This window comes from Myotis myotis, unplaced genomic scaffold (genome assembly GCF_014108235.1).
Source record: "Myotis myotis isolate mMyoMyo1 unplaced genomic scaffold, mMyoMyo1.p scaffold_m19_p_15, whole genome shotgun sequence".
Classification (NCBI taxonomy): domain Eukaryota; kingdom Metazoa; phylum Chordata; class Mammalia; order Chiroptera; family Vespertilionidae; genus Myotis; species Myotis myotis.
Window position 1 is genome coordinate 17,903,629 of NW_023416319.1, and position 15,110 is coordinate 17,918,738.

Here is a 15,110-nt window from a genome sequence, read left to right on the forward strand (position 1 = left end):
TGTCTCTAGGTTCTGTTGCCAGTTTCTGTCCAGGATCTTTTGCCATGTTCTCTCCAGCGAAGTTCTTCTGTCTCTAGGTTCTGTGTAGGTTCTGTCTTCTAAGTCCTGTCTTCTAAGTTCTGTCTCTTGCTGTCTTGTTACATCTGTATTTATACTAGTTGATTCCAATCCTATCAATCTCTATTCCAAAGGTTAGGGCGTTTCTTATCTCCATTCCAGGGCGTAAAGATTATGTAGCTTAAGCATGATTGTTCGTAGTTAAAGTGATTAATTACCCGCCTGGCACTTAGTTAAGAGGTTTTATTCCCTCCCTAACTTCAGGGGAAAATCCCTACCTGGGGAAACAACCTTTCTCAGAGACCTTGGTTAAAACACACAGTGCCAAGAAGGTGAGCAAACATATTAAGAACAGTATGCCATATATGCCAGGTCCCTTGAAACAGCAAGGATGGACCGGCTCCCGGCAGATGATGTCCTGTTGGCCTTTAAGAAACAAACTATATGTGGCAGAGAATGACAGATAGATTCTAGGAGTTGAGAAAGGCACGTTCAGGAAGCAACGAATCAATGTTTCTCTCTTTCCCTCTCTAAAAATCAATAAAACAAACCCTTGGGAAAGGAATAAAAAAATACACACTACAATGAGATACAACTCATATCCACTAGGATAGTGATAATAAAAAAGACAGACAGTGACAAGTGTTGAAAATTTGGAGAAATTAGAACCCTCATATATTGCTAGCAGACATATAAAATAGTGCTTCTTTGAAAAATAGTTTTGTAGTTCTGCAGAAATTAAACATAGAGTTACCCTATGACCCAGACATTTTACTAATACTACAAGAGAACTGAAAACGTACATTCACACAAAAACTTATACAAGAATGTTAACAGAAACATTATTCATCATAGTCAAAAGTAGAAATAATCCAAATACCCATCAACTGATGAATGTATAAACAAAATGTTATATATTCATATAATGAAGTATTATTTAGCCATAAAAATGAATGAAGAACTGACACATGCTACAACATGGACAAACCTGGAAAACATTATAAATGAAATGTGACACAAAAGGCCACATATTATGATTCCATTTATACAAAATGTCCAGAATAGGCAAATCCACAGAGGCAGAGAATAGATTAGTAGTTGTGGCGAGGGGAGGGTCGGGGGGGGGGGGGGGCGGGCGGCAGGATGTGCTAATGGTATGGGATTTCCTTTTGGGGTGATAAAATTTTTTAGAGTTAGTGGTGATAATTGCACAACTTTGTAAATATACTAAAAATTAACTTTATTATATACTTTAAAAGGGGGAATTTATGGTATTTAAATTAAATCTTAAAAATAAATTAGACCAACTCTGTTTTTTGACCCAAATTGGATCAATTGACTACAGATGGTGTCCAATTATCCTGAACATCAACTACTGATGCTTATTTACTAACTAGAGGCCCGGTGCACGACATTCATGCACTAGGAGGGAGGAGGGGTTCCCACAGCCGGCCTGAGCCCTTTCACAATTTGGAACCCCTCAGCAGACGTCCCCCAAGGGGTCCTTAGCGCTGCCGCAGAGGTGGGAGAGGCTCCCGCCACCCCTAATGTGTTTGCCAGCCATGAGCTCGGCTTCTGGTTGAGCGGCGCTCCTCCTGAGGGAGTGCACTGACCACCAGGAGGCAGCTCCTGCATTGAGCGTCTGCCCCTGGTGGTTAGTGTGTGTCATAGTAACAGGTTGTTCTGCTGTTCAGTCAATTTGCATATTAGGGTTTTATTATATAGGACTAGAGGCCCATTGCACAAAATTTGTGCACAGGTAGGGTCCCTAGGCCTGGCAGGTCTAGGGGGTGACCAGCAGGGCGCCCCCCCGCCCCCCTCCCCACCTTGGCTGGCCTGGAGCCTGCGGGTTGGGGGCAGCTCCTGTGTTGAGCATCTGCCCCCTGGTGGTCAGTACGCATCATTTGGCTGTTCAGTCGATTTGCATATTAGGCTTTATTATATAGGAAGGGCAAGTTGCTGTGATGTAGTCCTTTCCAAAATTTATATACCAAATAGTATATATCAGTTTTTATTGCTCTGATATATGAGAATGTCTATAATAATGAATTCTGCTCCAAAACAGTGATCACCCTAAAAGTTTCTGAAAATATGTGCATATTTACACTGTGTAAACCAAGCATGTCAAACTCGCGGCCCGAGGGCCATAAAAATTTCATAACTTAATTTTTACAATATTCGTGTTTACATAATTTTTAATAATGAACTACAAGGTTCACTAATGACTGATTACTATATTAGTGTTGCATTCATTTCCCTTATGCGCCTTATGTGCAGGTGCACCATTTCTCTCCACTAATACTAGCAGAGAATGTTTTAGCAGCCAATTGCCACGTCATTAGTCTTGGACTGACCTGTTTAGTGTGCACAACAAGAAATATTTTGCTTTCGGAGACAAGAAAAATAGGTTTATTTGCGTTACGCTTATTAATTGGTGCAGTTATTCAGTGTCTGGTAAGTTAATGTTCAAGAAAAACTATTAATTTTTATTAAAATGATTTATTATTTTATGTTAATGATTACTCATTTATTTCAGCCCTTTGTATTCAGCATGTCTCTATCAAAATAAACCTACGTTTCTATGAAAATTGAAGCTTTTGTTTTTTTTGCGGCCCACATAAACTTAAACCTTGTTTAGTTGGCCTGTGTTAGCCTTTGAGTTTGACATGCTTGGTGTAAACTATGCAAATTCCACTTGTTTAAATAAAATGAAAACATATTCATATGCAAATATAATAATGCCTTCCCTCCCCATTCTTCTAATGCTTGTTAATTGTGTTAGTAATGTAATTATCTAAATCCTGGCAAATCTGAGCCTTTATGCGGGCTCCTAAAAGCTGCCTCTGGTGATGACAGCATTGGTTTTACATTTGTTGGGTAGAGGTGACTGGGACAATCCTAAGTTAACAGGACTGAAAATGAGGAACCAATTCGAGGCAGATTTACCTGTTGCACCGCACATCAGCTGAAAGATACCCACCAATTTGGAAAACAACAAAAACAAGTAGGACCAAGGGCTGAATTTGAAGAATGATCACGTTTGGGGATGGACGGAGCAAGTGCCAGTAAAGGAGAGGAAAAGGCAAGCCGTCAGAGATGAACCCGGGCTCACTTCACTTGTGCTGCTCTTGCTGGAGGGGGTCAGCTGTCCACATGAGATGCTCAGGTCCTGAGTCCTCATTATCCTTGGATGCGTCTAAGGTAACGTGGGGAGAAAAAGAGACACAGCAATCTGAAATATGGAAGCAATGACCTGCTTGGTTTTCTCCCCTTCCAGCGTTCCCTCTCAGCCTCTGTCCCTCTGCACATCCCGCCTCTGCTTCTCAACACCCTCCACGCCCCACCCTTGTTGAACCCTTAGGACGTGTCTTCGCTACCTGCCGCCTCCACGCCTTTTGGCCCAGCTCAGCCGCCGTGACAGGCCTTTGCGCATGTGCGGAGTGAAACCTCAAGAAGGTCAAGATGGCGGCGGCCAGGGCGGGGGTTCTGGGAGTCCGATGGCTGCAAAGGGCAGGCCGGACCGTGGTACCGCTGGGTGCACGGACAGGTCCGCGAGAAAGGGCGAGGCCTCCGTGTGGGAAGGGGGTGCCTGAGGGTTGGTGTGTTGGGGGGGACGTGGGTATCGTGGGTACCGCGGCGGCCGTGTCGGGGCTGGGGGCGGAGGTGGAGCTCGCGTTTCCAGAAGAGCGGGTGGAGGGTCTCGCTGGTCCCTGGAAGACTCGGGCTCCGGCCTCCGCTGCCGCTGCCGCTTGAAATCGTCGGGGAGGCAGGCGGAACGGGGTGCCCTCTGACCTGCCCTCGCCTGCCCTCTAGCCTCCCACATCACCAAGGACATGCTCCCGGGGCCCTACCCCAGGACCCCAGAAGAGCGGGCCGCCGCCGCCAAGAAGTATAACCTGCGGGTGGAAGACTACGAGCCGTACCCGGATGATGGCATGGGGTGAGAGAGAGGGGGTCTGCGCGCACTTGGGTAGCGATGGGAGAAGGCGGCTGGGTTAGGCGGCTCGACTCTGACCCTCTCCCCCGCCCCCCAGCCTTCCCGTGACCCCTCCGAGTCAGTGGTGTGGGTGCTTTTCTCGGTGGAGGGAGGAGGGAGGAGGGAGGGGGTGGGGGTGAGCAGCTGCAGCCGGGAGGACTTCAATTTTCTCCTTGGCTCGGGTTATTTCCTCAAATGAGGAAGCGAGGTGGTAATAGCTCCCCGAGGACCCGTGAATAGCGGGAATCTTCCTTGGCTCCATCCAGAGCGCAGGGTTTCATTTGGATGGAGCATCTGCTGGGCTCAGGTGCTGTCATGCAGGCACGTGACCGGGCTGGACCTGGACTCCTGTCTTGAGAACCTTATTCGTAGATGGAGTACTCTTATATGTGTGTATATCTCTCTTTAAAAAAAAAACAAAAACCCGCTATCATTGCCGTTGGGGCTGTGGAAATCCTAGCAACTGCAGAGCAGATTAAATAGCCAATTCCCTTGCTCCAATTAATGCTACTCCCTCCTCCTCCTCTCCTGTCCTCATAGCTACCGCCCATCTCACATCTCTCGGGTTAATTATCTGAAGTGATTGCCAGCACCCTCATTTTCTATCCTAGCATCACTCTTGCAGTGTGACTTCAGCAGCTCCTATTCGTCTTGTTGTTTTCCAATCGCTTTTTGTAGTGTATGTCTAGTTGTCATCATTTCCTGTGTCTTTGATTGTGTTGTGGACAAGAGCAGCCTTGACAGCCGTCTGTATAAGTTGAACCTGGATTGGTTGGAGGGAAACCTAACTTGGCAAGAAGTCCCTTGAGGTGTTTGGAACATGAAGATGTATGCCAACTTGGTTGAGGAAAATGCTATGAAAATAATACTTTTCTAATCTGTACCCTTTTTGTTTTTACTCCAATTAGTCACGGGTTTAGACCCCATACTTCAGTTTCATTTTCTGCTCATGAAGAAATCAGAGTGACTGATAACGCCTTCCAGGCCTAGCATTATAACATTATGGGACTTTTTTCTTTTTGTTGAAAGAAGGTGAGAAAAGCTTACGGTGTTATAATATTTCAGAGTTTCATTTGAACTTTTTTTAAAAAAATATATATTTTTATTGATTTCAGAGAGGAAGGAAGGGGAGAGAGAGAGAGAAACATCAGTGATGAGAGAGAACCACTGATGGGCTGCCTCCCGCACGCCCACACTGGGGATAGGGACAGAAACCCAGGCATGTGCCCTGACTGGGAATCCAACTGTGATCTCCTGGTTCATAGGTCAACACTCGATCACTGAGCCATACCCGTCGGGCTGATGAACTTTTCATTACAATCTGGGCTTCTTTGGTTAGTTCTTTGCTTAGTGACTAAAAATTGAGATCTTGATTTGAAAGTCAGTTCCTCTGTCCTTAGGTGAGACAGTTATTTCTGTCAGTTGGTTTCTTATCTTTGAGATGAGGATACTCTGAATTATCTGAGAGACGTTGCTCAGAGCCCTTTCCAGAACTCTTGTTGTCTCTCAGGTATGGCGACTACCCAAAGCTCCCTGACCGCTCACAGCATGAGAGGGATCCATGGTATGACTGGGACCACTCAGACCTGCGATTGAACTGGGGTGAACCGGTGAGAGAACTATATCCCGTTTAACCTTTCTTCCTTCTCCCTAATGTATTCCTGGGATTTTTTATTTTTATTTTTTATAGTTCAAATAACATTTCTCTGTCCAAATAACACTAAGGTTTACTGCCCAAAGAAGCCAAGTCCATGAATCTGAGATCTGATGTTCCATGTGTGGCATGTGGAATGTGACTTCTGGAAATTAACAAGCTCTGTAAATTTCCATGATTGAGCTGTCTCTGGTCAACGGAAACTACCCAGAAACCAGCATCTCAAACTTGGCTCTCAGAGTATTGTTCAGGGCAGTAGGATGCCTTTGTCAAGCCCTGTGTCAGGCTCTGCCCACTCTGGACTGCCTGCTTTTGTAGGAAGAGCGGTATGTGACCTTCACCTGTCTTTCTGCCTTAGCTTCACTGGGACCTAGATATGTATATCAGGAACCGTGTGGACACGTCCCCCACACCTGTTTCTTGGGATGTCATGTGTAAGCACCTCTTCGGCTTCGTGGCCTTCATGCTGTTCATGTTTTGGGTGGGGGAGACTTATCCCTCCTACCAGCCAGTGGTGAGTATCTGAAGAGTGCTTTCTTATGCACATTTACTTAGCCCTGCTTCCTGGGGGAATGAAGTCTCTGGAGTAGGGACCGCCTGTGGAGGGCCTTGCACATGGGCGTGGCACAAGTACCAGAGCACTGCTCCGTCCTACATCTTGGATCAGTCTGAGTGAGAAAACACTTTAGGACTCTGTGAGGAAAGAGAATATGGAAGCCAGCTAGTCTCTAGAGTTGCCATTTGGGGACTGTACTTACCAATTATATTTCCTCAAGCTATTCACTCTAAGGTAGAGTCATGGAATCTGGCGTTGAAGCCTTATCCTTTTTGAAAGTGTGAAGGGCACCTCCTATGAGGTATTGGAAGCAGTTAAATGTCTACTATAAGCATAGACAGTTATATTTTGGAGAATGTAAAAGAAAAAATACTATCTAGCTTTAATGAAGTTGAATTTGAATAATAAGAAAATTCAAATGAGCAACATTTGAACAAATACAGGAATTTGGCAGATTTTCTGTATATATATGTGCGTAGTGAATGTTTGTACTAATGGATATGAGGTGCTGTTAAGAAGGGCTAAACTAGATGCAAAAAATATATATACACTTGGGGTGGCAGGGAGAAGTTGGAGAGAACGTTTGGGGCAAGAGAAAACGGAAGGACAAGGAGAGAGTTAGCTGGAGTGGCGCAGGCATATAAAATAATTCCTAGATAACTGGCTGCATTGGTTACCTTGAGAGCTGCTAAAAACTCAGAGTCCTGGGCTCCACTTCCTGGAAAGCCTAATTCAGTAGCTCCACAGTGGGATTCTAGAATCAATATTTAACAAGTCCCCAGGTAATCCTGATGTCCTGGGAAATCAGATGTGGAAATTGCTCTGTTAAAAATGATTGTGAGGTGAGCTGGTCAGTTTACGTTGGACAGCTTTCACTGTATTGCTAAGGGATTTGGACTTGATGGTGTAGTAACACATTATTTCAACAAATATTTATGAAGCCCCAGTTGTGTACCAGTCCAGACCTTGCTAGGGTTTGGGGATACAGGGATGACTTGGTCTGCCTCTAGGCCAGTGGTTCTCAACCTTCTGGCCCTTTAAATACAGTTCCTCATGTTGTGACCCAACCATAAAATTATTTTCGTTGCTACTTCATAACTGTAATATTGCTACTGTTATGAATCATAATGTAAATATCTGATATGCAGGATGGTCTTAGGCGACCCCTGTGAAAGGGTCGTTTGGCCGCCAAAGGGGTTGCAACCCTCAGGTTGAGAACCACTGCTCTAGGCAACCGGAAGCCATGTTGAGTTTTTGAACAGAAGAATAACATAATGAAAGCTGGGTTTTAGGACGATTATCTGGGAGTAGTCTGCAGCAGCGGTCACCAACCTCTCTGACCTCACGGACCACTGGTTGGCGACCGCTGAACTGCAGGCTAGATTGTAAGGAAAGGAACGGAAAGCAGGGAAGCTGCTGTGTTTGCAGTTGGCTGCTCAGTGCTACCTTTGCAGAGATAATCAATGTCCTGATGGTAGCTGGTATGTCTGTGTGCACTGACACGAGCCTTCCTACCAAGCCCCAGGGGCCCCAGGCTGGAGAGTGCACGCAGGGCTGGTGTGAGCACTAACTTCACTTCAGGAGAGCAAGAAACACAGTGTGGCTCTGCCATTTTTCAGTTCTGTAAGCACATCACCCTTTTCTCCTCCCCTTGAGCTGTGTTCTCTGACAGCTGTTTGTTGGTAAAGCCAGCAGCCCCTAAAGCACGTCCCAGCCGTGTCTCCTCTGTGCTTTCCCTCACTGCTGCTCCTGCACGCCTCATTTGCTCGGCCACTTTAGTGGTGGAACCATTAGAGGCTGAGTGACTTAAAGGAGATTGAGTCTGTCTCGACCCCGAGAGAGTGGGATGGATGGATGCATCGTCTCATTTAGAAAGCGTTCCCTGGTGCTCTCCCTCATTCTCATTCATTCTCTCTCTCTCTCTCTCTCTCTCTCTCTCTCTCTCTCTCTCTCTCTCACACACACACACACACACAGTGTAGGCACCATGTCTCTTACAGTCTAGGCTTTCTCTCTGCCTTGGGCTGAGCAGGGAGAGGAGTGCTCTTCCTGCCATTCTAGCCCAGCTGGGTCTGACCAGAGGCTACCACATACCCATTTACTATGCATGACCATTAAACTCAGAGTGGGATGTAGCCAGGTACTGGCTGATGTATGTTCTTGCTGACCTGTGTTTTTTCCTTAGGGGCCAAAGCAGTATCCTTACAATAACCTGTACCTGGAACGTGGCGGTGATCCCACCAAAGAGCCTGAGCCTGTGGTTCACTACGAAATCTGAGGAGGCTTCATGGGCTTCGTGCCCACTAACTGACTTCCTCATTCCTAGAGATTTAACCTTAATGAAATCCCTGATTAAACAGTCCTGTGGTATCTGTGCCTCATTTCCCCAGGATCGGCCACTGCCCGAGGAACCTCTCTTTCTTCTGCCTGCTGTCTCCCCTCCCCTCCCCCCAGAGATTGGGAGGGTGGGGGGAGTTAAGCACAAGAAGATGTTAATTTGTCGTCGCTGGGACTGTGAAAGTAGTGAGGGTTTCATTTGTACAGCAGGTGCTAAGGGTAGCTTCTTCTTTACAGGGTTGAGGAAGAAGGACATTCCTAACTTCCCAAGTTGGAACAAGAATTATGTCCCATTAAAAGACCTTTTTAATAATAATGGTTAGCTAACAAAAAAAATGGCATTCTAACATGTTGTAAGTATATTATAGGACAAATAGGTAGTGTTTTTGGACTGGCCTAGGGCTATGACTGCCTCTTAATTTTACTTCTGTTACATAAATACGTATGTCTCCTTCCAAAGCAACTTCTGAATCCTAGCTTATAAGCTAGCATTACCTATATTTACGAATTAGAGGACAGTTCAGTGAGTTACTACTGAACCTGTGGCTTTTGTTGCCTTAATAATTCATCCAAGCGCCTATATAGCCTTAGAAAGAGGAAAACCATGTTTTTGAGAGTCTATCTCAGTGTATCTGTTTTTAAGTGAACCAACTTATGTTCTTTTCTTCCTTTGGAGACATCTTCTTAAATTACAATAATATTGCCGAAAATCTGACCCATTGAAAAAGCATACATTCAACAAACCTATAGAAGCAAGTCTATTCAAGTTAAAAAAGGGGTCCTTTAATGGTTGTCCAGGCAGTGAATGACTTTTATGAGATCAGGGAGTACTTCTCATGAAATGCCTTTCTTTGAAAATCTCCACTGTCTTTTTCTGTCTTCATTCTCTGTCCTTTAGAGCAGTGGTCACCAACCTTTTGGACCTCACGGACCACCAGTGGTCTGCGGACCACCGGTTGGCAACCGCTGCTTTAGAGCATTGCTCATCATTTAACATCTGTGTGCCTCATATATAACAGACACTGATAGGCCCTGGGGATATAAAGTTAAAACAAGACAAAATAATTTTCTTTAAGTAGTTACCTAGAAGAGGAGACACAGTTAAACAAAGTGAAAAGAATTAGGGAAGAGTACACTTAAAAAAAAATCCTGCTTGACACTGATCTTATGCCTTTGGTTCAGATTTCTTTCAGAGAACTTAATCAGTAACATTTCTGCCTCATTCCCCAATTTGAGGTATTGCCTGTGGTTCAGTTATCAATCCTGTTTACTTTCCTCAGGTCTCATCCACTGTTGTGGTGCTAAATTGAAGAAATAGTACAAGGAATGGGCAGGCACAGACAATGCCCTAAATTGTCTTCTGTCCTGAATTGGAAACTTCCAAGTCCACATGAAAGGAAATCTAGGATTGTGTCACAATGACGTGGGGGCTGCCATAAGATAACCCGGTCACCATCTTTGGAGGCTATCAAGCAGGAATACAGTGGGATTTATGCATTAAATGGAAGTTTGTTTGTTTTTTTTTTAAAGCTTTTGTCTTTTTTAAAAATATATTTTATTGATTTTTTACAGAGAGGAGGGGAGAGGGATAGTTAGAAACATCAATGAGAGAGAAACATCGATCAGCTGCCTCCTGTACACTCCCTACTGGGGATATGCCCGCAACCAAGGTACATGCCCTTGACCAGAATCAAACCCTGGACCCCTCAGTCCGCAGGCTGACTCTCTATCCACTGAGCAAAACCAGTTAGGGCTTAAATCAACGGTTCTCAACCTGTGGGTCATGACCCCTTTGGCGGTCGAACGACCCTTTCACAGCGGTCGCCTAAGACCATCCAGCATATCAGATATTTACATTACGATTCATAACAGTAGCAACATTACAGTTATGAAGTAGCAACGAAAATAATTTTATGGTTGGGTCACAACATGAGGAACTGTATTTAAAGAGCCAGAAGGTTGAGAACCACTGGCTTAAATGGAAGTTTTTAATCAAATAATTTTAGATAAAAGATTTTCAGCTGCCTACAGGACATTTTTATTTGGAAATGCCATAATTCCCTCAATGAGCATAAGAAATATATGATCTTTTCATCTCCAACTCCTTTATCAGTCACAAAAGCGTGTCCAATTTTGCTTTACAAACATTGCCACTGTATTAATCCAGGCTTTCATCACCTGATACCTAGGTCCTATTAGTCTCCTAATTTGAGTTCATGCCTCCAGCCCTCTATTCTACCTCCCTGAGTGGATCCATATTGCTCGTCTCAAAATACAATCTATATCTTATTGCATCCCTACCCACAATTTTCAATAACTCCCTATTTGAGTTGAATTGGTATTTCTCAGTCTGTAACCAGCCTACTCCCCCAACTTCTAGCTCAGCCGTGGGCAAACTATGGCCCGCGGGCCGCGTTTGAAATGAATGAAACTAAAAAAAAAGACCGTACCCTTTTATGTAATGATGTTTCTTTGAATTTATATTCGTTCACACAAATACTCCATCCATGCTTTTGTTCTGGCCCTCCGGTCCAGTTTAAGAACCCATTGTGGCCCTCGAGTCAAAAAGTTTGCCCATTTAGCTTCTTTCATCCTTGCTGAGACATTACCTATGGGGCAACTCCAAGGTATACGCCTGTCTCATGTCCCGGAAAGCTTCCAGGAAAGGAAGCCCCTGGTTTACAGTACCTGGCTCTCTGCACACCTATAGCCTTTATCAACCAATAGTTTTCGGCACCAGTTGCTGGGCTGCGTGTGTCACAGCTAATTATGGCCTCGATTGCTTTTTGCCTGTTCAATTAGGTTCTACTGAGGCCCAGTCTTCTCGACTTAAGTAGGTAATGAATTAAGTGTTTTCCCTTTTTAGAGCTGGCTCCAGGCCTCGCTCAAATTGAATATCAGAACTTCCTGGTGGTCGGATCTGACCCCCTGTGGCAGAACTGGGCAATCAGGCCAGGTGAGGGGGGCCCATTAAAAGCTATCGTCCTATTACATCCTCTCGGTGGGTGGGCCGGCCCGGTTCTCAGCTTCCCGCTTCGCAGCGCGCATGGGCTGCGTGCCCCGCGGCCAGGACTATTGGCCCTTCACAGCCGCCGTCCGCAGCCCGCGGAGCCCCGCAGCCCTTCAGAAGGCCCGCCCGGCTCGCCGCTGACCCCTGACCTGGGCTCCCCCGCAGGTTGGTCTCCTCGCCGGTCTGGGGCCCTGAGAGCAGAGACACAGCCCGGGACTCGGCGGCTGCTGGCCGCGGGGGGAGCGTGACCTCCGCGGAGACCCTGGCCCGCCCGCCTCTGGCCGTGCGCCTCGGGGCCCGCCGGCTCCTACCCTCGCATTGGACCCGACTCCACGCCACCTGCCCCGGTCCCTCTTCAGCGCGGCCCCCGCACCTCCCCGGCCCGGCCGCTCTGAGTCTGCGTCCCGCTGGACAGAGGGTCTTCACTGACCCCACGCGCCGCGCCGGGAGGCGGGGAGCAGCGGTGCTGGCCGCCCTCCGTGGGGACGGCTCTGCCGGGGGAGCGGGCGCCCTCCGTCCCCGCACGTCCGCTCAGCTCTTGCTTGAAGGGTCGCAGCTCTCCCAACTGCAACGCCCCGTCCCTGGCCATTCTGACCCCATCGAGGGCCCTATTTGTGAACAGATGTCTCTGAACAAAGTAGATTAAAAGCCCTTTTCCCCAGTTTCTAGGCTGTCGGGATTTAAACACTTTATGGAGTTTCGTGTAGTTTAGACCAGTAGAAAGGTTCAAAGCATTGGGCTCTGGAGGCTGATAGGGGTTCACATCTTGACCTACCCTGTTTTCTTCTTTGTAAAATGAGGGTGATAATAGTATTTATCGGAAAAAAAATAACCCCATAGTGAGCGTTAAGTTAGTTATACATGTCAAGTGCACTAATAGCAACTCCTACTTCAGTTACGCGATCTTTTCCCAGAAACATGAAAAAGGCTTTGACCGGCAGGTGGCACTGGTAACTATAGTATGAGGTGTAGCCAGCCGGTCAGAAGATTCCTGGTGTAGCCTCAGGTGTTCAGAGGCCTCCTGGAAATGGCTAAACTTTCTTCAAGCTGGAAAGTACATTAGACATTAAGTAAAACTACTCCCTGGTTTGGTAAGTTGAGAGCATTCTGAGTGTGACTTGCTAAAGCAGGTTGCAGTAGGTCCCAAGTTTCTTCCCACAAGTTCAGTGTCACTTTTTTTTCTTTTTTAAAAAACACACCTTTTCTGCCTCCTTGTGAGCTCATTGGGGTAGTACCTTGAATGTGTGTTAGAATGGATGTCTGCATTCACTCAGCAAATATTATGAAGCACTAACTATGTGTCACGTTGCTCTGGCACTACACGATGAACAAAGCAGACACAGTGCTAGCTTCGCTCTCATGATGTTTACTTACTGGATGAGACCACTGTAAATGTAGATAAATATATGATTATAAATTGCTGCAAAGAAAAATATTGAGGCTGTTTTCGATTGGGTGGCTTACCTCTCTCAGGAGATGAGAAGCTGAGCCCGGAAAGATGGAATAAAGAGCCAGTCATGCAAAGATTGAAAGGAAGAGCATTCAAAGTAAGGAACGGATTCAAAAAGGCTCTAAGGTGGGAAGAAGCTAGGAAATGCACAAATGCTAATGCAGCTGGAGCACAATGAGTAAGGGGGAAAGTAGCAAGAGATGATGTTGAAGTAGGCTGGAGCTTTTGAGTAGGGCCATACTAAGGGGTTTGAATTTTATTCTGAATGTGGTAGAAGCCATTGAAAGATTTTAAGTATGGAATGCCAAAATCCCATTTTTTATTTTAAAAAATCATTCCTGATGTTATGTAGAGAATGAATTGGGTGATGGTATGGGTAACAGGGAGATGACCAATTGGAAGATTATTGACGTAATACAGGTGAGAGATGATATCTTCAAATAGAGTGGTGTGGTAGAGATAAAGAAAAGTAAACAGATTAAGATATACTTTGAAGGTAAAGTCTGGAAGACTCAATGAATTAGAAGGAAATAAGGGAGGAGGGAATCAGGTGATTTTCAGGTTTTTGGATTGAGCAATTTAGTGGATAGTAATACCATTTACTGAGCTAAAGAAGACTAGAGAACAGATTTTGGGGGGATAAGATGTGTAATAGAGAATTCCATTTTAGACAGACTAACTTGGTCTGCTATATCCAAGTGGAAATATTTGATTAGCCGTTGTATGTAAAAACTTGGAGCTCAAAGGAGAGATTTGTATTGGTCATATAAATTTTGGAGTCATCAACATATGGTGATATTTAAAACCAAGGGAAATGATAAAGTCATTGAGAGATTATCTGGTTTGATGGTTATCATCACCATGGGGCCTGTGACAACCATGCTTTTTGGATTTAAAGCATTAGATTTTAGTAATCAGTTAATTGAACTGTCCTTACAGACATGCAAATGGTCATGTGTTTGTCACTCTGTGTTGCCCTGAGTTGCCCCATCCCGTGATGTTGAGAGTGAAACAAGATCTTGTGTCCACAGGTGCTCCCTGGATCAGGCCCGTAAGCTGGCTGGTTTCTATTTTCAGTGAGCTGAGGGCCATGTCAGATTTCTGCCACCTACCGGTCAGACCATGAAGCTGAAGGAAATTGAGAGACCAGCTGTCCAAGCGTGGAGCCCAGCCAGCCAGTACCCTGTGTATCTGGCCACAGGTATGGTGATACTGTGGACTAGGAGCCAGGGAGGTACACAGGTCCTGGGAAGCTTAATATGCAGAATTCTTTATTGAACATCAGAGAAAGCTTTAGAGTCATGGGGTTGGCTCACAGCAAAGCAAGGAGATATTAGCTGTTTTTGGTACCTGGGGGTAGCCTTGGACTATGGCTCAAGGCTAGGCACCTCATTTTTTTTTGCAGTTACCATTTGAAAAAAGGTATACTCAGTCTTTGCTTGTTTCTCCTCCTCTCCACTCCCTATGTAAATATACCCCAAATCCATGCATATTTTGTTGCTCATACGTTGCCTCTTCCTAACTTTTCTCATGCCTAGGAACATCTGCCCAGCAGCTAGATGCCTCCTTTAGCACAAATGGCACATTGGAAATCTTTGAGGTTGATTTCAGGGACCTTTCTCTGGACTTGAAACGCAAGGGAGTCCTTTCTGCCTCAAGCAGGTACTATGTCTGAAGTGCTGGTGGGTACGCAGGGTAGACACTGATGGGGGATCCTGGGAGTAGTGTGTGCTTCTCAGGGCTCATGAGGAGACCAGTGAGGGAAGAAGGATCCTCACTAAGTTGGAGAGAAGTTAACTCTGGGTTTATGTTGCAAAACTATTTAAAAAGCACCCACTCCTTTCTGGTCAGCAGCAGCAGCAGGAGTGTTAGGCAGAATCATGTGATAGAGATGCCACCCGCAGGCCTGGACCTATGAGTACCTGATCTCTCTCTGAATCCAAAGATGCTGACTTCTTCCTCCCTTGGCTCTTGTGAAGGTAAATACCTTACACAATATCCCCGTCTTCTGCCAAAGGGAGGAGAACGAATGATCCTCTCCTCACTGCTGTCAGGGACCGACTGGGACTC

The 15,110-nt window shown here is 45.7% G+C and overlaps 2 protein-coding genes across 9 annotated transcripts in view; both read left to right on the plus strand.

The window, feature by feature from the left end:
• Positions 1-3,446: 3,446 nt before the first annotated feature.
• Positions 3,447-8,613, plus strand: NDUFB8 (NADH:ubiquinone oxidoreductase subunit B8). The gene is made up of 5 exons (XM_036336308.1): positions 3,447-3,604; positions 3,871-3,997; positions 5,544-5,643; positions 6,046-6,201; positions 8,429-8,613. The coding sequence occupies exons 1-5, from the start codon at positions 3,520-3,522 to the stop codon at positions 8,519-8,521; spliced, it is 561 nt and encodes a 186-aa protein (XP_036192201.1). The 5' UTR covers positions 3,447-3,519; the 3' UTR covers positions 8,522-8,613.
• Positions 8,614-11,056: 2,443 nt separating this feature from the next.
• Positions 11,057-15,110, plus strand: part of SEC31B (SEC31 homolog B, COPII coat complex component) — a 52,574-nt gene continuing 48,520 nt past the window's right edge. For 5 of the 8 annotated variants that reach the window (XM_036336312.1, XM_036336314.1, XM_036336309.1 and 2 more), the window contains exons 1-3: positions 11,551-11,755; positions 14,072-14,241; positions 14,579-14,702. In XM_036336312.1, coding sequence (XP_036192205.1) covers positions 14,163-14,241; positions 14,579-14,702 — 203 coding nt within the window. In that variant the 5' untranslated portion in view covers positions 11,551-11,755; positions 14,072-14,162. The other 3 variants (XM_036336315.1, XM_036336316.1, XM_036336310.1) reach the window with 2 other exon arrangements.